At 38.8% G+C, this 24,341-nt stretch overlaps 2 protein-coding genes and 2 pseudogenes across 2 annotated transcripts; 2 read left to right on the forward strand and 2 right to left on the reverse strand.

Moving 5' to 3' along the window:
* Window positions 1–820: 820 nt before the first annotated feature.
* On the forward strand, window positions 821–2,509 carry LOC127635664 (trace amine-associated receptor 13c-like). The gene has a single exon (XM_052115851.1). It carries the CDS (start codon window positions 922–924, stop codon window positions 1,915–1,917), a length of 996 nt encoding a protein of 331 aa, XP_051971811.1. The 5' UTR covers window positions 821–921; the 3' UTR covers window positions 1,918–2,509.
* A 1,956-nt stretch (window positions 2,510–4,465) lies between these two features.
* LOC127635761 (trace amine-associated receptor 13c-like) lies at window positions 4,466–5,166 on the reverse strand (annotated as a pseudogene).
* Window positions 5,167–10,552: 5,386 nt separating this feature from the next.
* On the forward strand, window positions 10,553–11,590 carry LOC127635672 (trace amine-associated receptor 13c-like). The gene has a single exon (XM_052115860.1). It carries the CDS (start codon window positions 10,571–10,573, stop codon window positions 11,588–11,590), a length of 1,020 nt encoding a protein of 339 aa, XP_051971820.1. The 5' UTR covers window positions 10,553–10,570.
* An 11,337-nt stretch (window positions 11,591–22,927) lies between these two features.
* LOC127635762 (trace amine-associated receptor 13c-like) lies at window positions 22,928–23,925 on the reverse strand (annotated as a pseudogene).
* Between the last annotated feature and the right edge of the window lie 416 nt (window positions 23,926–24,341).

Genomic DNA, 24,341 nt, shown 5'->3' on the forward strand with positions numbered 1-24,341 from the left:
ATGGTTGTTAATCCCAAACGCTGACTGTGTGAATGTAGCCAGTGTTTACAGTTTTTGAGAAAATTAACCTACAAATGGCTTCCATATAGTTGTCTCTACATGTTAAACTGGGATAAGAGAAAGTATTTTAACACAGAAAAAGTTACATACTTCAGCTTTAACATGTTGTGAAACTGTGGAAGTGAGATAAAGGCCTATTACCATTAACTAATTCCATTAAAATCTTCTCAAGCCATCTGGACATGTGGCAGATGCAGGACAGACATCATGAGGTCATATTTTACTGCTACCTCAACAACTGAAATGCAATGACATACAGTAGTTATTCAGATATGTTCACCTTTCCCTGTGGCGCTACCAACAGTATGTTGTGAAAGCAGTCACCAAGACAAAAAAACAATGGTGGATGAGATTCAGAGGTTGCATTTTCAGACAAAAATTTAATTTTCACAGCACTGACAGTTATTTTAGGGTTGAGGTTTGTGTTTGGGGCTAGAGTCCATAAAAGTTAATCATATGCATTCCTGTTGACTGTATTACTGTATAACTTCTGTGGACAATTTACCTGGTAAAGGGTCAACAACACTTCCAAATTTGGATACTGGTGCAGTGGTTAGAATATCGGTAAGCAAAGTCCAATTTGACCTGCAAAACTTTTGCCCTCCTATCACCGAATTAACAGTGCGAGTAGTCCACCTATACACACGGTAAATGACAGTAAAATAACAGTTTCAGGTCAGTCTCAACTGATAATAAGCAAGCAAGAAAGACATGAATGCAAAAAAAGAAGAGGAGGAAGAAAAGAAAATGTATGCCATTATTCAACATCAGAGTGGGTAGTACATGGGTGGGCCAGAGACTTTATAAATGAAAGGACAAGAATGAGAGCAGAACAAACTCCTAACAGAAGGAGACTTACTCATGGCCTATGAGACGGACGATCAGGATACTCAATACTGCTTTCCTGCCATTAACTCATCATGTATCAAGGGAAAACGCTCCATACATGAATATAATATCATGTATATGTTTTTTTCATTGCTGTCAGCATGGACTGTGTTTCTGAACCTGCTGGTGATCATCTCCATCTCTCACTTCAAGATGCTCCACACTCCAACCAACATGCTCATTCTCTCTCTGGCTGTGGCCGACCTGCTTGTTGGACTTGTTGTCATGCCCCTTGAGGTGATCAGGCTCATTGAGACATGTTGGTATTTTGGAGACACTTTCTGTAGACTGTTTTTATTAATAATGGGGCTGCTCTTTTCAGCATCTCTAAGTAACTTGGTTTTAATTGCCATTGATCGTTTTGTGGCTGTGTGCTACCCTTTACTGTACCCACAGAAAATCACCACAACTAGAACATTAATTACCATCTGTGTTTGCTGGTTTTGCTCTTCAGCTTATAACATTGCAATTGTTTTCAGTATGTCAAACAGGAAATTTGCATGTTATGGAGAATGTACAATTATCATTACTTTTGCCTGGGCAGTCACTGATCTTTTCTTTTCTTTCTTGTTTCCCTGTACCGTGATAATAACGTTATATTTGAGGATATTCTATGTTGCACTTCAACAAGTGAAAGTTATAAACTCTCTGGTGAAGGCTGGAAAATGTGTAACAGAAGGTTCTGTCTGTAGAAAATCTGAGAGCAAGGCTGCTCTAACATTAGGAATCATTGTGATAGTTTATCTGTTTTGTTGGATCCCATTCTTTATTTTGTCTCTTACACAGCAAACAGAAATGGCTTCCACTACGGCCTATGCTCTATTATGGCTTTTGTATATTAATTCAGGTCTGAATCCTCTTATCTATGCTTTATTTTACCCATGGTTTAAAATGTCTGTTAAACATATTCTAACTCTTAGAATATTTAAGACAGCATCATTTGTTGGACTTGCCTATAATAACAATTAGGGTTTTGGAATTACTGCCATTGTTTAATCACAAATGGGTAAGTCTGCATGCTGCACAGATATTAATAGGATCCCCAAGTGTACATATCCAAAATAAATTAAAAAATGACTATAATTTAACTTCAAAATGTTATGTAATCGATGGATCAGACTGTGTATTTCTTTCTGATTCTGTTAGTACAGAAAAAGAGGTCAAATGAACAAACACACTTGTCACTGCATCTATGACAAAACAGTCCACCTGATATTTCTTTCTGAGAGGCCCACACTGTTGTAATGAGTAAAAAAAAAAAAAGTACTTTAAAATAAATGATTTATTAGTTGAAGGTGATGACGTGGGAGAGTTGAGACAGACTGAACCATTGGCAGTGGAATACTTGAGTTGAGTGGAATACTTGAGAAAATAATAATTAAATATTTGCTGAATTAAAGTACATCAGAACGGGCATTTAATGGATAAGGCAGCAGGACATAAATGAAAACACAGAGAGCAAAACAAATGCTAAACAATTACCAGTACCAATGTAACAGGGTTGTCTCTGTGTTGCATTTAATAAATGCCTCAACTAACATGTCTCAGACATTCAGGTGGATTTACTCAGTCACAAAAACAGCAGTCCCATAGAGCATGCTTTATCACAATCTGCGTGTCTTTACATCCAGTTCTGAATATTAGCGTTATCAAATCTCTGCCTACAGTTCTATATTGGATGATTGTCAGTTTTGATCAATTAAACTAATGTAGATTCACTTGACAATAACAGTTTAAAATGTTTCTTTAGCTTGACAGCATTTTACTGTGTGTGCCATCTTCCATTGTAGTGTACAATAGTATCTTAGGCGATTATCAGGGCAAAGTTTTCCCAGATCACGAGGACCTGCACACTGTTCAGGCTTATCCCAGAGGTTTAATGTGTTCAACTCAAGTCTGAAGAGATATTGCTTATAATGTTATTGTTTTCAATGTTGATCTCCCATTTATATTATTAATATAATGCAGTTGACACGTGATATTTTCATCCCTTTTTTTTTTTTAAACATATTTACATTGTATTCAAATCTGACTACTTGCTGTACATATGTGATCACCAGTGAATGCTTACTCCATCATCACATTCAAACTGGGAGGATATTAGTCAATGTTTAAAACGATTAAACCAGCTATTGTCTGTAATCGGACTCTGGAATAGAAGTATTCTATTATTTTAACATTTTTAAATGGATCATTTAACATACCTAGGGATTATATTGAAAAGGACATAAAATCAATGTGATCCTTGATCTTACTCTGTACATATTTAATCATAATGTAAGGTTTTTTTTTGGTTTTATTTGTGACCCGTCTAGTTATAATGCTCTTTAATGTCCAATGTGTGCTTTAGTTTTTACTATTTACTTGGATTAAAAAAAAAAATCATAGTTATATTCTGAGAAATGCTGCCAACTCAAAAATGTACTTCACTTTAAAATCTATAGCATCTATAGCATTTAATTTTATAAACAGTTTTTCTTCCTTTCTTCATCTCTGATTAATGACTGGAAGGTGATGTGGGTCTGTTTAGATGAAGTATTTTAAATTAATTTTAAATAAATAGACCATAATTTTTCAATATTATGGGCACTGCCACAGATGCAGGCTGCATCTGAAGTTGTTGAAAATTTAAAAACATGATTTACATAAAAAATGTACCTTTTAAAAAAATTGTCCCTTGAGGTTCCCTTATAATATAATCATTTATTTGTAAAACATGATCATTTTCCACCCTCATTCTGGCCCTCTATCATATACACTAAGTTTTGGTGAGGCTTCTCCTTTAAGACTTGACAGTAAATGCCTACTGTTATGAATATGTGTGTTCAACTTGAACTGCATCTTGTTTTAGCGATTGGCGAGATTTGCCAGTTGCAGTCAGGGGAGGAGTTGAAAAGAGAGCCGTCAAGGCGGACAATTTGTGCTCCCCGCCGTGTGCTGAACCTACATCAGTTTTCTTTATTGCAGACAAAGTGTAATTCAGATAGACAGATGAATGAATTTTACATAAAATAACCAGAAATATTTTTCATTTGAAAGAGTTATGTAATGCTTCATTCAGTGCCTGCTGTGTGTACAAGGAGGAAGTCCAATAAAAGTCTACATTATTTTAATTACTAAAAAGGAGTCAGTATTTTAAATAATATTGAATGGCTTTTTATGAATAAACATGATATTATTACAATAAACATATAACATTTATAAACATGATTTACTGTAATAAGAACACGGATTTGCTGCTCTTCTCAGCATCTATCAGTAATTTCGTTTTAATCTTTTTTTTTTTTATTATTATTTGATTGTTTCCATCTTGAGATATAAATGCCATAGTGTGTTCAAAGATTTAAATTAAAAATATTTTCACAATAAAAATAATGTGAAATATAATGTCAGTTCATGAAAATGTTGTTTCTCATATTGGCCATATGCAATAAGGGCTATAGGACATTACATCAGGGATTGCCTTTGTGCTTTATCAGTTTGAGATGAGGGACAGAATCCAGCCAAGCTGTCAAAATTATTGAGTGAGAGCAATCTTTCTCTCAAGTTTTCTCCTCACAGAACCTTCCGTCTCACAATTTACACAATTTAGAGAGTTTATACCTTTTACTTGTTGTTGTACAACATAGAATATCTTCATATATAAAGTTATGGTAAGAGTACAACGAAACAGGAAGGTCAAAAACAGATCTGTCACTCTCCAGGCAAAACTCATAATTGAGTAGCACTGTCCAACACACAGAACTGTTTTGTCAAAATGTCCATTGCTACTCACATAAATATTGTAAAATAAAGAACAGAACCAGCAGAGAAAGATAATTATTGAACTTTTTGCCATGGTTATTGTCTGTGTGTACAGTTAAGGGTGACAAACAGCCGTATAACGATCGACAGAAATGAAAACTAAATTACTGAGAGATGTTGAGATGAGCACATAAGGGTGACTGTAAAAAGTCCACAAAAATAATTTCCAAAGTACTAGCACATCTTAATTAGACTGATGCCTTCCACAGGTATTACATTAATAAGCAGGTCGCTCACAGCCAGAGATAGAATGAGCAGGCTGGTTGGAGTGTGGAGTAGGCCTGTCACGATAACTACGTCGGGACGGCATCTGTTGATGGGCCATGTTCTCACTGCGAGAGCATGATTATGGCAACGTTGCGTTCGTGGCTTTCCCCAGAGGGGTGATCCCAGCGGATCACCGCCGCGGTCCATCTACCTATGGGTTTGAGGCCGTGTCGGTTAGCACTGGGAGCGACTTGGGGATATCAATGGGAGCCGCTCCGCCGGGTAGCCCCCCCATGGACCACCCTTCCCCAGCACGCTTGTTTGCCCCAGCGAGTTCTGCGATGGAACTGCCGGCTTGTTTCAGGGCGATTTCATTCGCGGCTCGCGAAGTGGATGAGCTTTCAATTACAGCATCGAAGAGCGGGCTGGTTCAGTCTGACGGCCATGCTTGCCCAGGCGGCTGCGAGCGTCAGGCTGGAGTGGAACCCTCCTGGGCCTCGCCCCAGTTCCTTTCTTCCCAGAGGTGCATGACGAGCTCAAGAGATCATGGCGGGCACTTTTACTGCCCGGACCAGATTCTCCGCTCACTACCCTTGATGGTGGGCCTGCCAGGGTGTATTCGGTGATTCCCTAAGTGGATCAGGCGGATGCAGTGCAACTGTGCCCACAGAGCGCCGCCACCTGGTGGACCCGTCCAAGACTCCCGTCCCCCTGTGGGCTTATGTCATTACTGGCGGCTGAGGCCTATGGTGCCGCTGGACAGGCCACCTCCACCCTGCACGCCACAGCTCTCCTGCAAGTGCACCAAGCCGAGGTGCTGAGAGAACTGCACAAGGGTAGTTCTGCCCATCTCACATCGTTAGTCGTGGTGTTTTGTATAGGGACCCCTAGTGTCACTAAATCGACACTATGTCGAGTGAGTGACAGAAGGGGAACGTCTCAGTTACTATCGTAACCTCCATTCCCTGATGGAGGGAATGAGACATTGTGTCCCTCCTACCACAACACTGATCTACCCGCTGAAATGGCTGGGACCTTGTCTCAGCTCCTCAGCACAAAACCTGAATGAGTGGTTGCAAGCCAGCTCCTTTTATACCCGTATGTCCGACAGAGTGGGATGAAAATTCCACTCGCCAATTCCCATTGGCCTTATCTCAAAGATCAGATGTGTTTGGGGCTCCCAAGGACAACCCCTAGTGTAACTACATCGACACAACATCTTGTAGACTCATTATCTTCGAAAGTAACCAGGACGTTTCTCTGTTCTGTTTCTGGATTCAAAGAAAAGAATGACTGTGTATAAAACAACAAATAACTCGGAATAATTTGGAAGTATAAATGTACACGGAATGGGTTAAAGTACCAGCATACCTCCACCATTATATGTAGGGAAACAGTATGTGTGAGCTCGGAATTAAAACTGTCCTTATTATACATTATTATGTAAGGAAATATATTATGGAATTAGTAGCATTCGACAAACATTATAAATTAGATAAATGACAAATAAATAGATTATTTGTCTGAATAAAAATTATCCACCATTAAAATCGTAATACAACATCTTGTTGTATTCGCTCACAATTTCTATTGTAAGGAATTAACTTTAATAAGGGAATTATTATTAATTCTCTTATTGGAGTAATATTATTCTCATGGCTTATTGAAACTAATATTACATATATTTAGGCATCAACTCACAAGAATGTACACAAAAGCTTTAACTAAATCATGAACACATAACTAATATAAACAAAACACATTCACACAAATCACGCATGCATGGGAAATGGAAAAGTTAATGAAACCGGAAAAGAGAAGGGAAATGAAGCGTCATTTCATGAAGAGTCATTTAACCATCTGAAAGAACCATCAGTTTCTTGCTTCAAAGCACCTTTGTTAACAAAGGGGTTCACATATTATACAAAACCTCTGTTTAGTTAGTTAATTGTACAATACTTGCAATGCCTTGGATGTTGAGAGAGCGCCTGGATGTAGTCTCAGGAGAAAGTCTTGATTGTTCCTGGAGTCGATGGTGTTGAATTTGCAATCAATTTCTTTCACGTTGAATGAAGAAATTATGATGAACTTGCTGTGTTAGTTTGACTCCATTATGGTCGAGGAGGTTACACATGGCTAGTTGTGTTGAGGCTTGCCGGCCAGTGACCTCACGGTCGGACCAGGTGTTTCCTGTCCCACATGATCAGGAGGAGGAAGAGAGGAGAGAGGGGGGTCAATCCGACAGTTCCCTTTAAATCCTGAGGGTGGTCACTCCTCTCGAGTTTGGCTTGACCAGTGAGAAAGGTGCAATTTTCCAGAGGGAAAAGTTCCTTTGTTTGGATGCTGACCCATTTGTATGATTGGAGTAAGCTGGCAGTTTATGACCCTTTATGCTCTGATTAATATAACAAGCATACAATGCATGATATAAGGAGTTGATATACACCAATGTGCAGGGCATCACACAAGGATTAATTTGATAGGAAGCATGATACCTATCATTTTACATTATCTAACGGTTCTGTCATAAAGCATGCATAAAATAGTTTACAGTACAAAAGACACTATACCAGACAGTAATAATCATACAGAGTCAAACATCCTGGGAAAATGCATGTTCATTTATAGAGCAGTTTGTCTAAAAATTTATGAAGTCTGTTTAATGGGCTTTGTGTGTCTTTCCTCTGGGGGAATGGAGTGAATTACTCTCCCCAAGTACCTTGTGGCTACCCTCCCCCACCTGGGATGTCTCTGAGGTCCACTAGTTGCTGGAACAGGGTCAGCAAAGGGACATCTCACAGTCTGCTCTGGCCTACTTGGACCTTTGCTTGTTACAGTCTTGAGACATCTGATGGATTATTAATTAAATAATGAATTGTGTGTCTGATTGGTCCAGATGCTTCAATTGTATTGTAAAAAAAAAAAAAATTTATGTGTAGTGATCACTTTCTTTATTGCAATTTGGCATCTTAAAATATTTACCCTTCACAAATTCACTATTGTAACCACAGCAAAATTGAAGACAATTTGATAATCATATAAATAAATAAATAAAAATAAAAAAATAAAAAAATGATTACAATTATTTTTTAATAACCCAACACATGAATGTTTGCACCTGCTCAACCTACATTTGGGTGATGTCAGGTAAAATGGCCAATCATCTACAGCAGCAATACAATTATAATTATTACCTGAAAATTATAGAGGGCCTAAGTTCTCAAAATTAAATTAAATTGCATCATTAAACAAATAATTATTTAAATCACTCCTGCTCACAATGTCAGCAGTCCAAAGTATTAGAGAGTGACAGAAACAGTGACAGAAGCTATCATTCTCAACTTTTTTGTTAGCAACTTCATATGCAAGAGTCAACAAGAAATCTCATAGTTGTAGTGTGAAGAAAAGTTAGTCTAAACTAGCCAGAAAGTCAAAAGAAAACGATTTTCAAAAGTGGGTGTCCACTGAGTGACGTGCAGATGAAATAACCCTTAAAATTAAAAAGACAGGCAGCTAATGTGTAAATGTGTAAACATTGACACAAAAAAGTTCCATATTAAAATATAAGGGACATTTATAGATTTATTTAACAATTAAATCATTAACATAATATTTGTATAGTTGTTACAATGTTTTTTTTTACAATTTTATTATGTATAAAGTAGGGCCGCAACGACGCGTCGACGTCATCGATTACGTCGACTATGAAAATACGTCGACACGAATGAAATGCGTCGACGCGTCACATTCATTATTTACGTTTAAATATCGAGTAATGGCGGCTTCTGCTCCAGCTCATGGTGAAAATGACAATCTGGCTTTATCACATAAAGCCAGACCACGATCATCCAAAGTATGGGAATACTTTAAACTACAGCCGAACAGAAAGGTGCTTTGTTCACTATGCAAAGCGGAAATGTCATACCATGGCAGCACAACTGCTATGAACGAGCATCTTAAAAGGAAACATCTTGTGACTCTGCGAACTCAAAACGACGAGCCAGCTGGGTAGTAGTAGGCTTTATTACAGTGAGTTTTTGGAGTTGTTGTTGCGGTCATACCTTCTTTTTTCAGCTATTACAGCTTGTGTGCTAGTTAATAGTGTTAATTGCTAACGGTGCAGATGTAATTTATTGGCCCATTCGGCGACAATAAAATGGACTTTCATTTATAACTTCAACTTAAATCTGTCAACGAAGCCTTCAGTGCATTTAAATTGCCCGCTTTTAAAAGTTGTGTATGCACATGTAGACTAGAGACATGCACTCCCGCGGACCCAACACAACAGAGTGCGGCACGGGATCTGATGGCCGGGCACGCGGCGTAATGCACTCGTGTGTGTGCTGGTTGCGGAGAATAAAACGATTCACGGGACTCCCGCAAAATAGAAATCTATAAATTGAACATCTCAAAACAAATAAATTGTCATTCATCTGTTGCACAAAAGCAACAAGAACAACTAAAACGAAATAGATAGACCCTGGCCTGTAAATCGCTTCTATGTATAACATGTTGCAGCGTTTAACAATGTAGCCAATCACAGACATATGTGTTGATTTCTTGAACGCAATGGCCAATCAGAAGCATTTAAGATGGAATCTCCTCACCGCTCAAAATGGACTTTTGTTCAGTGCTGAATTCTGCATACTGGCAAATCGATATAATGAAAGATTCATTGTGCAGTCAGTTTCATTGATAATAACAGAGATGTCCGCTTTTTAGGAATTATTAAGGGAGAAATCCGTCCCGTGCATGTCTCTAATGTAGACTTTAAAAACAAACAATAATGTTATATTTACATATTAACAGTAGCCTATGCTGTAATCTAGTGTATTTATTTATTTATTGTTTATTTGAATAGGGACAGATACAAAAAAAATTTCAGAAAATGAATTAATAAAAGTTTGAAATACTAATGTAGAAGTTGTACTTATTATTTATTGGAAAGTTTGCCAATGGATAAATCGGCTAATCCCAAAAATATGCATTAGATTAATCGGAAAAATAATCGTTAGATTAGTCGACTAATCGAAGAAATAATCGATAGATTAATCAACAACAAAAATAATCGTTAGATGCAGCCCTAGTATAAAGATATATTTAAAATATTTAATCATTTAATTTGGCATGTAATTAATTCACTATGTTTTCATTATTTATTTAACTTAAATGTTTAAATATTTATTAAAATAAGCATTAAATTAATTCACTATGATTTATTTATTAATATTGATTTAATTTTGAGTAATTTGGCCTTCCACAGAAAATGTGTCAAGATCATTACATGATAATTACTAAATGTATAAAGAACAAATGAGGATTTCCCCACATTTTCCACTGCCATTTGAATTAAATATTCATTTAATATTCATTATGTTCCACAGAAGTACGTAAGTCACACATAATGTGAGGTTTGGGCAACTCTTGTTCTAAATTTCAGTTGAAATGTAAGTTTAAATTGCCTCCGGTTTGCCAATAGTTTTTTTTGGCAAAATGCTGTAACAAATTTAAAATGTATTATATGATGCAACATGTTGCATCAGAAAGGGCAGTAGATGGGTTGGCAAGACACTATATAAATGAAAGGACAGGAAAAAGAAGAGACTTAATCATGGCCTATGAGACAGAGGATCATGAGACTCAATTCTGCTTTCCTGCCATTAACACATCGTGTCTCAAGGGAAGGCGCTCTAAATATGAATATAATATCATGTATGTGTTTTTTTCATTGCTGTCAGTATCTACTGTGTTTCTGAACCTGCTTGTGATCATCTCCATCTCTCACTTCAAGAAGCTCCACACTCCAACCAACATGCTCATTCTCTCTCTGTCAGTGGCTGACCTACTTATTGGACTTATTGTCATGCCCTTGGAGGCCATCAACCTAACTGACATGTGCTGGTACTTTGGAGACACTTTCTGTAGACTGTTTTTACTTATCTTGGGGCTGCTCCTTTCAGCATCTCTTAGTAATTTAGTATTAATTGCTATTGATCGTTATATGGCTGTGTGCTACCCTTTACAGTACCCACAGAAAATAACAACAACTAGAACTCTAGCGAGTATCTGTCTCTGCTGGTTTTGCTCTTCAGCTTACAATACTGCTCTTGCGGGCAGCAGGACATATTTTGACTCACGCAGAATAGATGTGTGTTATGGAAAGTGCACATTGGTGATTAGTTTTGCCTGGAAAGTCACTGATATGTGCTTTTCCTTACTGTTTCCATGTACTGTGATGATAACTTTATATTTGAGGATATTCTATGTTGCACGAAAGCAAATCAAAATCATAAATTCTTTGGCGAAGACAGGAAAAGTTATAAATGAAGGTTCTGTGAGGAGGAAATCTGAAAGCAAGGTTACTCTAACCTTAGGTCTCATTGTGACCGTTTATCTGCTTTGTTGGATTCCATATTTTCTTTTGTCTCTATCAGAAAACACAGAAAATGTAGAAATTTCTTCAACCACAACCATTATTGTATGGCTATTGTATGTTAACTCCGCTCTGAATCCTCTTATCTATGCTTTCTTTTACCCCTGGTTTAAAATGTCAGTTAAACATATTCTAACTCTTAAAATATTTCAACCAGCATCTTCTCTGGTGGACGTTTTTACAGATTATCATTCATAATTGTTGTGAGGGTGGGGTTGATAGTTTAATTCCAGATGTGAGAGACACTATAAATAGTGTTTGACAATTGTTTTGATTTTTTTGTAATTCAGATCCATTTTTAACAGTGTATGTTGATGTTTTGTTGTCCATCCACTCTTTCCAGTGGAGATTAATGACTTAAGAAAAAACTAATATTAAACATCACAGCTCCCTTGATTTACTGTAAATGTAACTGTCACAGCAAACAGAGAACTGTGAGTGTTATTATCACTGGAAACTAAAGGAATACACATTTTTAACAAGACATAAGCATTTCTAAGCCTTATTAAAAAAAAAAGCAATATTATATTTAAGCCAAGCTGGAGAGTGACACTCAAAACAATTCAGTCCAAAACAATAATGTTGGGGAAATGTTTATGAAATTTATCCAAACAAGATCCGCTACAGCAATAAATATTTATCTGAGTCACAACATTTCACGTTAATAAAGGGGGCTAAGACCTTATAATACAGGATATAGAAATGGCTTTTGTGGGAATATATGAGGTAATTTATCATATGCAAAACAACATTGGGTGCACAACTGTTGAGGGGAAACTCTTCAGGCCTTCCTCAAAGACAACGTCTCCTTCAATGTAAGAAAAATAAGATAATTGTTCTGACATCAGTCCACAAGCTGTTTGTAGACTCCAGTATTCATGGTATGATGATGCTTTATATTGTCATCATAAACATCAACCTTGACAAAACAGGGCCTTCACTTCCTAATGAAAATCAAGAGAGCTGGTGCAGGTGAACCATAGCCAGTGTCCTAACAAGAGGGCAGAAAACAGCCTTTCTGCTATTTAAGAAATCCATAATTTGCAGTGTAAAAGGAAGATCCAAAGCATCAAGACAGATACCTAATTTGTAAAAGATAAAAAGATTTTGTTTAAAAAAAATATATAAATAAAAATATTTTGGTCTGTTGTAATCAATAACCCATTTGAACTTGCAATATAGTAATTTAAATGTCAAATATATATTTTTATATATATACACATACACACACATATGGAGTGGTGGTGGCGTAGTGGGCTAAAGCACATAACTGTTAACTGTTAATCAGAAGGTCGCTGGTTCGATCCCCACAGTCACAACCATTGTGTCCTTGTTTGTGCGAGAGAAAAAAAATAAAAATAAAATAATTTGTCCGAAAATATTCTACAAGTGTGCAACTCTCGTTGGGTGAATTCACATACTGATTTGCGGATGAGCAAAATCTGTCTGTGACTTCAATTTTTTGATGCAGGTTTGTGAATGTGTTTTGCACCATATTTACTGGAACAACTGTAGCAAAAATGTGAGCGTATGAGTTTCTTAATTTGTGATTCGTAGAAAAGGATTTGTGCACCTGCAATGAAGAATTTGAGAAGGTGTAATTGTTGTGTTGTGTTTGTGGGAGAGAGAAAAAATCTACAAGCTTGCAACTCTTAAAATAAATTTCTCTGTGACTTCAAATTCACTGATACACATGTGTGGCTAATCTCTACAACTACAAATAACACTGTCACAGGCACTCATTTGATTTGCCCCAATAATGCCTTCATATGTTTAGCGCACGTAAGCAAATGGAACTGAACTCTGAGCACTTCTGTTACTCCAAGCATGAGAGGGAGTTGTGGAGTGCAGAACCGCTCTGAAAACACCAACAATGCTCTAACTTAATATAGACTGCAGCCAAAATAAACTTTACATAGAGCAGAATATTTATTCATTTAATAAATCGCAGCCCTTCCAGTTTAATAACCGCACAAGGTCATATCGCGGTTTCGATTTTATTTCGATTAATTGTGCAGCCCTATGTGATACACAATCAAAATCAAATCAAATCACTTTGTCACACGACCATATACACAAGTCCAACAGTGAGTGAAAATCTTGTGTGCAGTTCTGAGCAACATAGCAATCATGACAGTGACGAGACCTATACCAATTTACAATAAACAACATATTTACACAACACAATTTACATGTAAAATGTACACATAATTACACAACACAATAATAATATACAATGTACAGTAAACACAATATAGAATGCATATACAATACAAATAAAAAGTATATAAAAATATATATATACTGTAGTTGTATTGTGGAGAATATAATTATGACAGTCCAGTGTGAGATAGTAAGATTAATAAAGTGCAGTGCTGATGTATATTGATCGTGAGAGATCAAGTGTTCAAAAGTCAGATTGCTTGGGGGAAGAAGCTGTCATGTAGTCGGCTGGTGCGGGTTCTGATGCTGCGATACCACCTGCCTGAGGGTAGCAATGAGAGCAGCCCACGGCTCGGGTGGCTGGAGTCTCTGATGATCCTCCAAGCTTTTTTCACACACCGCCTGTTTTAGAGGTCCTGGAGGGAGGGAAGCTCACCTCCGATGTTGTGTCTGGCAGTTCCACTCTTTGCAGGGCTTTGCGGTTGTGGTGGTGCTATTGCCGTACCAGGCGGTGATGCAGCCAGTCAGGATGCTCTCTACAGTGCTGGTGTAGAACCGTGTGAGGATGTGGTGGTTCATTCCAAACTTTCTCAGCCATCTCAGGAAGAAGAGGTGCTGGTGATTCTTCTTCTCAATTGCCTCAGTGATGTGGAAACCAAGGAACTTGATGCTGCTGACTCTCTCCACCGGTACTCCATTAATGGTGATGGGGCTGTGTACTCTGTCTTTCCTCCTGAAGTCCACTACAAGCTCCTTGGTCTTACTGACGTTGAGGGAGAGGTTGTGCTTCTGACACCAGTTTGTCAGAGTGTGCACCTCCTCTCTGTAGGGCGTTTCATCATTGTCAGTGATCAGACCTACCACCGTCGTATCGTCAGCAAACTTAATGATGGCATTGGAGCTATGTGTTGCCACACAGTCATGTGTGTGTATAGGGAATACAGGAGTGGGCTGAGAACACAGCCCTGCGGGGCTCCAGTGTTGAGGGTCAGTGATGAGATGTTGCTGCCCATTCTAACCTCCTGACGCCTGCCTGACAGGAAGTCCAGGATCCAGCTGCACAGTGAGCTGTAAGCCCAGAGTTTCACATCAAGCTTGAGCTGTAGTCTACAAACAGCATTCTCACATATGTGTTCCTTTTTTCCAGGTGGGAGAGAACAGTGTGTATTGTAGATGCAATGGCATCATCAGTGGAGCGGTTGTTGCAGTAGGCAAACTGCAATGGGTCCAGTGAGGTGGGCAGCACAGAGCAGATGTGATCTCTGAATAGCCTCTCAAAGCATTTGCTGATGATGGGGGTCAGAAAACAGGACACCAGTCATTTAAACAAGTGATTTTTGATTGCTTTGTACAGGCACAATGGTGGATGTTTTGAAGCATGTGGGGACTACAGACAAGGAGAGGGACAGGTTGAAAATGTCCGTAAAATCACCAGCCAGTTGGTTCGTGCACGCTCTGATGACGCAGCCCGGAATGCCGTCTGGACCCGTGGCTTTACGGATGTTGACCAGTAGGAAGGATCGGGTTACATCCGCAACAGAGACGGAGAGTGAACTATCCTCTGTAGCGTTGACCGCAAGTGCTCTCTCCGCGAGGGTGGTGTTTTTTTCCTCGAAACGAGCATAAAATGTATTAAGCTCATCTGGGAGTGAGGCAGCGGTGTTCAGGGCCGAGATTTGATTCCCTTTGTAGTCTGTGATGTTAATTTCCTGCCACATACTTCTAGAGTTGATGATGTTTAACTGTCCTTCAATTTTGTGCCTGTACTGGCGTTTGGCTGCTCTGATAATGTTATAACTGGCTTGTTTATGCTCCTCCGCGTTCCTGGAATTAAAAGCGAAGGTCCGCGTATTAAGTTCCGCGCAAACGTCGCTGTTAACCCATGGTTTCTGTTTGGGGTAGATCTGTATTGTTTTGGTCGGAAGAATGTCCTCTACGCACTTCCTGATGAAACACGTTACGCTATCAGCATTAACCTCGAAGTCGTCATCAGAGGCAGAGAGGAACATCTCCCAGTCCGTATGATCAAACCAGTCTTGTAGTATAGAGTCTGATTGGTCCGACCAGCACTGGATCATTCTGAGGGTGGGTTTCAGTTTCTGCCTGAAGCGGGCAGAAGCAGAACGGAAGAGTGGTCTGATTTGCCAAATGGTGGGCGGGGGAGGGATTTGTAGCCATCCCGGAAAATAGAATAGCAATGTTTCAAGGTTCTACGCTCGGCCTTGTCTCGTTCGGCAGTTCTGACCCTGGGGATGATAACGATGTCATGTCTCACTGCATCAGGCGAGTGGTCAGTGGATGCTACCGCCCCTCCCCCCAGCGAGAGTGATGAGTGTATACATGCCACTGTTAAGGAGATGCTTCACATACTTTCAAGGGCAGTCAAAGAGCTTGCTATCGAGTGGTCTCCTCCAGAGGAACCTACACAATCTCGCCATGATGAATGGTTCCTGCAGTCCGAACACAATCAACAACCGCCTCTCGTAGATCTGCCCCGTTCTTCCCTGAAGTTCATAAAGAAGTGTCAAAATCCTGATGTGCACCCCATTCAGTTTATCCACTCATCGATTACATCCTCTCTAATGTGGATCACGGAAAAGAAAATGGTTTAGCCACTGGTAAAGCCACGCAAGACAACCCCCCCAGCAAAGCGCTCCCGACACATAACACTGTTCCCTTTTTCCCCACTACTGTTTGTTGGGAAAGGAATATTGTTGTTTGAAATGTTGTTCAACATGTTGTTTTCTATGTCTCACAATTAAGGTGCACATTTTGCAGAACTGCTTCCCAATGGTGAGGAGACATATCCAGCTGCAGACCCGCAGCACCACCAGTTTCAGAACCCCAGTTTCAGAACGCCAGCGCCAGAACCTGAAGTGAGGGGCGGAGTTATTGACAATGAGACAAGCATGGCGGAGAGCATGGTGAGTTGTGTAACGTTGTCTAAAGTTTTTGACATCATGTGGTGAAAAATTCAATGTGTGTGTTCAAGTTTTGCCGTTCAAGAGTTTAATAAACTTGCATGATGTTCTGATTTTGCATGCTGTGACAGTTTTTACAAGAAAGACCCAAATACTGTTGACTGTGTTTTTGCATGGATTCAGAGCTTCAAACTGTGTGCTGCACAATGTAACTTCATATTAACAAATCTGTTTTATTATTTTTGTATTTTTGTTGCAGAAAGATGACAGCCAAAATTGCACCTGGCACATGGATGCTACTGAAAAACAAGGTTGTTATAAAGAAGTCTGCTAAAGTTGGGAGTGCTGAAGTGTCAAACCCTTAATAAACTCGTGCTTTTTTTTTTTTTTTAGGATATCCCCCAACAGATTGGTGATGTAGACTGTGGAGTCTTCATGTTGATGGTGAGACATTGTTTTGATATAATTAAACCAATGATTGGTGTGGTGGTGTTTTTATTTTAATTTTTTAAGTTGTTAAATACGGAACAAGGAAGATTTTTTTTAATTTGACGTTTACAGAGATAATGTTCCTTAATTTTTGCTGTTTTCCAGTATGCTCTACATCTTGTCTTGGGAGCACCCTTTGATTTTACATCTGTAAGTAATTACCAGTTCAAGTAATTGACCTTTATGATGTTGTAGCAGTTGAAATATCAAGATTTCTCTATTTTTGTCTTCCAGTGCGACTTTCCAAACATACGGAGATGGTGGACTCTTATTCTTCTGGAGAACTTTGGGGTTTTCTCTGAAAGGTAGATACTGGACATTTACTCCAGCCCACCGTTACATTTGCACCCTCTTCTGATTAATTTTAAATTAACCAAGATATATATATTCCAGTGCAGAAACCCTACAAGAGTCCCTTCCATGTGAAGAACAAGCTACGCTTAGCAGCAGTGAGGCGGTGTGTGTGTATATATATATATATATATATATATATATATATATATATATATATACAGTGAGGAAAATAAGTATTTGAACACCCTGCTATTTTGCAAGTTCTCCCACTTAGAAATCATGGAGGGGTCTGAAATTGTCATCGTAGGTTCATGTCCACTGTGAGAGACATAATCTAAAAAAAAAATCCAGAAATCACAATGTATGATTTTTTAACTATTTATTTGTATGATACAGCTGCAAATAAGTATTTGAACACCTGAGAAAATCAATGTTAATATTTGGTACAGTAGCCTTTGTTTGCAATTACAGAGGTCAAACGTTTCCTGTAGTTTTTCAGCCAGGTTTGCACACACTGCAGGAGGGATTTTGGCCCACTCCTCCACACAGATCTTCTCTAGATCAGTCAGGTTTCTGGGCTGTCGCTGAGAAACACGGAGTTTGAGCTCCCTCCAAAGATTCTCTATTGGGTTTAGGTCTGGAGACTGGCTAGGCCACGCCAGAACCTTGATATGCTTCTTACAGAGCCACTCCTTGGTTATCCTGGCTGTGTGCTTCGGGTCATTGTCATGTTGGAAGACCCAGCCTCGACCCATCTTCAATGCTCTAACTGAGGGAAGGAGGTTGTTCCCCAAAATCTCGCAATACATGGCCCCGGTCATCCTCTCCTTAATACAGTGCAGTCAGCCCTGTCCCATGTGCAGAAAAACACCCCCAAAGCATGATGCTACCACCCCCATGCTTCACAGTAGGGATGGTGTTCTTGGGATGGTACTCATCATTCTTCTTCCTCCAAACACGGTTAGTGGAATTATGTCCAAAAACTTCTATTTTGGTCTCATCTGACCACATGACTTTCTCCCATGACTCCTCTGGATCATCCAAATGGTCATTGGCAAACTTAAGACGGGCCTTGACATGTGCTGGTTTAAGCAGGGGAACCTTCCGTGCCATGCATGATTTCAAACCATGACGTCTTAGTGTATTACCAACAGTAACCTTGGAAACGGTGGTCCCAGCTCTTTTCAGGTCATTGACCAGCTCCTCCCGTGTAGTTCTGGGCTGATTTCTCACCTTTCTTAGGATCATTGAGACCCCACGAGGTGAGATCTTGCATGGAGCCCCAGTCCGAGGGAGATTGACAGTCATGTTTAGCTTCTTCCATTTTCTAATGATTGCTCCAACAGTGGACCTTTTTTCACCAAGCTGCTTGGCAATTACCCCATAGCCCTTTCCAGCCTTGTGGAGGTGTACAATTTTGTCTCTAGTGTCTTTGGACAGCTCTTTGGTCTTGGCCATGTTAGTAGTTGGATTCTTACTGATTGTATGGGGTGGACAGGTGTCTTTATGCAGCTAACGGCCTCAAACAGGTGCATCTAATTTAGGATAATAAATGGAGTGGAGGTGGACATTTTAAAGGCAGACTAACAGTTCTTTGAGGGTCAGAATTCTAGCTGATAGACAGGTGTTCAAATACTTATTTGCAGCTGTATCATACAAATAAATAGTTAAAAAAATCATACATTGTGATTTCTGGATTTTTTTTTTTAGATTATGTCTCTCACAGTGGACATGAACCTACGATGACAATTTCAGACCCCTCCATGATTTCCAAGTGGGAGAACTTGCAAAATAGCAGGGTGTTCAAATACTTATTTTCCTCACTGTATATATATATATAATCTAATAACATATAATAAATTTATATGTCACATTTATAAAGTTACATTTTCCTTTAATATTCTGTAATGAAGGAGCTCCCAATAATCCGGCACATGAAAGAAGCTGTGAAATGGCTCCATTCCAACAGCCATCTGCTCAGGGGTCCAGTGGAGCGCCTCTTTTCATTCGAATGAATGAAGACGACAAGGAAAAGGCCCATAACAATCTCCTGGAACAGTCAGAAGCTTCCAGAGAGCCCTTTCTATTTCATTTTGTGTTCAGGGATGACATGGAGTTATTTTTACAAGAATGTAAGGACAAAATGGGCCTGAGAGTGAATGCCTCATTTGATACATTTTAAGTTTAATTTCTACAGGATTGTCATGATAAAATGGGCCTAGGGGTGAATTGGTCATTTGTTGTATATATTTTTATTGTTTCTTTTAAAATGATGCTTAATTTTCTCTCTTTTTTAGTTTTTTGACATGTTTTATTTTACATAAAGAAAAATGCATGCTGCACATGTTCTTGTGAAATAAAGTATATTTTATATAAAATGCCCATAAGTTTCAAGCATTATTTTTCACCATCATGATCAGGAAGTAACTCTCATAATACAATGAAACGGATAACTATATACAATTATATTACACAAGATCAATGTTTTAAAATGCTTATTGTACTGTACCTTAAAGAATCATTATAACATACTTTATACGTATGATGTTTCATTTGTAATAAAAGCAAAGTACTCTCCAAAACGTTAGGTGGCGCTACTCGGTTTCGAACGTAAGCTCCGCCCCTCACTTCAGGTTCTGGCGCTGGGGTTCTGAAACTGGTGGTGTAGCCTACTCTCCAAAACGTTAGGTGGCGCTACTCGGTTTAGAACGTAATCTCCGCCCCTCACTTCCGGTTCTGGCGCTGGGGTTCTGGCGCTGGGGTTCTGAAACTGGTGGTGCTGCGGGTCTGCAGCTGGATACTATTGATGGTGAGCAGCGCATTATATAATTTATTAAATAAATACAAAGATTGTAAAGGGTACAGCACTTGCACGAGATGCTCCCAATAAAGGGCTTTCCCACTTCAAAGCCTCACATTATGCACAACAGAATGGTGAGCGTTATATCATGTCATGAATATACCAAATTGCCCTCTGTCCCGTTATGCAGACACATACAGCTCTAGCAGTGGGGATTTCTTTAAGACTGCAAGGGAAGCTCAGCTTCCCCTATAATGTCAAAAAAATAATGGTCAAATATGTACTATTGTGTAAACAATTTATTGACTAAAAATGCGTTAGAACACGTTCATCTCGAAGACGAGTTCGTTCAGAATCAGCTACATTACATATAGCAGGTCGGCTGACTCGATTTACTTCTCATACATTCCCGTGAAGCGCCAGTGCATTTCCCTGTTGAAGCCCAGCGTCCATTGACTTCAATGGGGCTGCTCTGAACAGTTTTTATTCAGTGCTCCGAAAATAGACGGTCATTGGATAAATGCTGCGATTATGTCCCGCCCACGGACGCTCAGCGTCTCTGGGGGTGAATGAGGAGTGGGCTGGCCCGGACTCCGTGCTTCCGCGTGATGATTGGAGGATCTGTCGAAAGACTGCATCTCCTTTTGATTGACAGCGAATCTGTACTATAAGAAGTCACTGAAGCTATTTTGCGCTCAGTCCCATCGCGGATTTCTCAAGTGTAGTCGAAAGACAAACTGCTGCAACCTATTTCTTTATATTTGTTTGGCGAAATTGCTAGTCAATTTGCATAATACATTTCACACAATTATACACCACATTCCTTGTTTCAGTTTTACCAAGTTTAATATATTTTGTTTTAGAGCGTTCGTTCGTTCGTTCGTGACAGAGTCACAGTGCATTTTCTCGAAAAGGAACGTAGGGCAGAATTTACTTTTAAATAAGTTTATAATGTAGGCCGAAAATGAGCTTCCCCTCTTTGAAAGACCAGCAGCCGCCACTGAGCTCTAGGTGCTAAAAAACTATCAAACATGGTGATACGGATTCAATTTGCACACTAGCGGCCCCGTTTCAACAGTGTTCTTCCACATACTGTCCGAAGACGGCCCAGTGTTAAGAGCTTAAATACACAATCTTCCCTCAAAGAACACGATAGAAGTTGCATGAATTAATAAGCCTGCTGTCCTCCTGCTGTCCTCAGGGACGTGTCAGAGCTGGTTTATACAACAATCGAGCACAATCTGTGGTCTGACCAAACCATATGCCAGTGTTGCGTGCACAATGCTGACCACAAATGCATCCAACACAGGTTGGGGCACGGTGTGTAATGGACGCCCGACTTTCAACACCTGGAAACCATTGTGAAACGGCCGTGATATGTCAACCGCCTAGCGCTACTGTCTTTCTAGCTTTGAGAGCTTTTCATTCCGATATTGTGAATCACCATATTCTGATTCATTTGGACAAAACAACAGTAGTGGCATATATATATTATATATATATATGTTGCCATAACATGCTGGCCCATGTATGGTCAGCGAAACACAAGTATGCGCTTCCCTCAGTGCGCCTCCATTTTGTCAAACGCAAGTTCAGATGGACATGGAAACATTTCTGTTAATTGCACTGAAATGGCCCAATCAGCCATGGTTTTCGGAAGAGAGTAGAGATGTTATACAGATCATCATGGGAAATACCGCTGAGGAGGGATCTCTTCTCTCAGACACAAGGCACAATCTGGCATCCCCAGCACAAGCTGTAGAACCTGCATGTGTGGCCCCTGAATGGAGCACACTAAGCACCAAGCATCAGGCTGTTGTAATTTACCATAAAGTCACAACCATTTTCATTATAAATAACTTCCATCCTGACAGGGTTCGTAAATGGGTTAATTTATACTGTATTACTATAGTTCATTTATTCATTGTGAGTATTCCCCTCCTGGCACAACATGGTCACTCACTTGTGGTATGCTCATGTCAGTCACCTTCCCAAGGTACTGCGGCATCATGTTTCCTCTCTAAAAAATGGAGTTTTAAATGTATTTTGGTATGTAAACGTCTGACTAATATATATATATATATATATATATATATATATATATATATATATATATATATATATATATATATATATACACACACACACACACACACACGCATCACTAATGCCATTAGCCCAGGTCTAGTTTTTATTTTTTTACTAAAGAAACTTCTTTCACTTCAGATCAATGATCATCTCTGAAATAGTACTAACATGACTCAACCTTTGTCCTCCATCAGTGAAGAATTTTTTTTTCTCATTTGTTATGCTATGTTTGCAGGTTCAAGACCACCTGACCAAACCAAACTTTTGTAACTGGAAATGTAGCTGAAAGTGAGAATCCCAATAACATCAGTTTTTCAGTATGATTTAGCCTTAAGTTGATCTAATGATGTTAGACATTTAAGGTCTTTAAGAGATCAAATTGAGGTGGACATAGTGTCACTCATAATGCTCCACTGTGAACAGATCTAGTCATTATAAACAATAATTAAACATATAAATGTAATTGTTACAGAGACGTCAGTAAGATTATATTTAGGTTACTCTTTGCAATAAGGCTGAATGTCTTAACATTATGTAATGCAAAAGGTAACATGAACAAACAATGAAAATACTTTAACAGCATTTATTAAATGTTGGTTAATTATAATTTCTGCATATAGAAAAACATTAAAAGTAGTGTATGTCAACATCAGGATTATATATTATTACAATATTACAAAGTAGTATTTAACACAATAAACTGTACAACTACATTTGGAGACAGATTTTTATTAAATGTGTGCGTTTTCAGAGGCTTTGCAGTCATGCAATTGCATTAAGTCATAATTTGTCTTCTGGAAACAGATTAAAGTATTCTGATGAAGGTTCAAATATTTTCAGAGTCAAAATGTATTTTGCTGATATCCTGAACCATCGATAAAACATTGCATAGATGAGTGGATTCATGCAGGAATTCAAGCATAAAATCCAATACATTATATTAATTATAAGAGAGTCACCAGAGTCTTGACCAAGAGTAAGAGCAGCTATATAGTACGGTATCCAACAAAGAAGATAAACGATTACCACAACCCCTAAGGTTCTTGCAGCCTTTTTTTCTGATCTAGCCTTTTGTCTGTGACTGAATTTAAATGTTTAGCTTGATGTTTTGCCACAAAGCATATTTTCAAATATAAAGAAACAATTACACAACAAGGGGTCACTAAAGTAACTAAGACATCTGTTATTATATATCCCAACTTAATAAAAAGTTTACATTCTCCAATACATGCGGGTTTTCCCTCTGGATAGAATAAGGAATCATACAAGATAATAAAAGAATATATGCAGGAAAACAACCAGTTCACAACAATAGATAAAACAGCTCCGTTATTATTGACCCTCATTGGATATCGCAAAGGGTCATTCACAGCAATGTACCGATCAACCGATATAATAGTCAAATTACCAAGAGATGCTGTGACAACCACATAGAAAATCAGAGGAAATATTGAGCAAAATATTTCTCCAAAGTACCAGCATGGCTCAATTAATTTGATGCCCTGTACTGGCATAAGAATCAATCCCACAATCAGATCAGCCACTGCCAGAGAGAAGATCAGCGCATTGGTAGGAGTGTGGAGCTGCTTGAAATGAGAGATTGAGATGATCACAAGCAAGTTTAGAAACACAGTGAACATGGACACAGCAGAAATGAAAACGTACACAATAATGTACTCAACTCCAGGCTTAGCATTTTTGGTACATGACAAATTATTGTTTGGAAAGCAGTATTGGATTGTTTGATTATATGCATCCGTCACTCCCCAGTTAAACATTTCCACAATGAATCGATCTTGAAGAGCAAACTCTGTGCTTCAGAGAACTTTTCTTAATTTGTGTGAGGATGCCTTTCTTTTTGGCCTCCTAGTTCTCGTTACTGAGATGGCTCAGTTTTATACTTGCAGAGAGAGCAAGGACCACCCCACTCAACAAGCAATTCGATAATTCAGCTTTCAACCCACCCACTAGCTAAATAGTCATAGACTTGATTATTCTGATCTACACTCGAGTGAATAAGTGAATCCAAAAAACCTTTCATAAGAGTATGGCTCAGAGCTTCTTTTACACTTTTCCTACATTTTTAACATTACATAACGTGTAGCGATGTAGTATATTTATCAAAAGTAGAGCGCAATTAGAACAATTACTCAAATCCACTTTCATCCATTCTATTCAGTTATACGTGTAAATA

Source organism: Xyrauchen texanus, chromosome 43, assembly GCF_025860055.1.
Source record: "Xyrauchen texanus isolate HMW12.3.18 chromosome 43, RBS_HiC_50CHRs, whole genome shotgun sequence".
Classification (NCBI taxonomy): Eukaryota; Metazoa; Chordata; class Actinopteri; order Cypriniformes; family Catostomidae; genus Xyrauchen; species Xyrauchen texanus.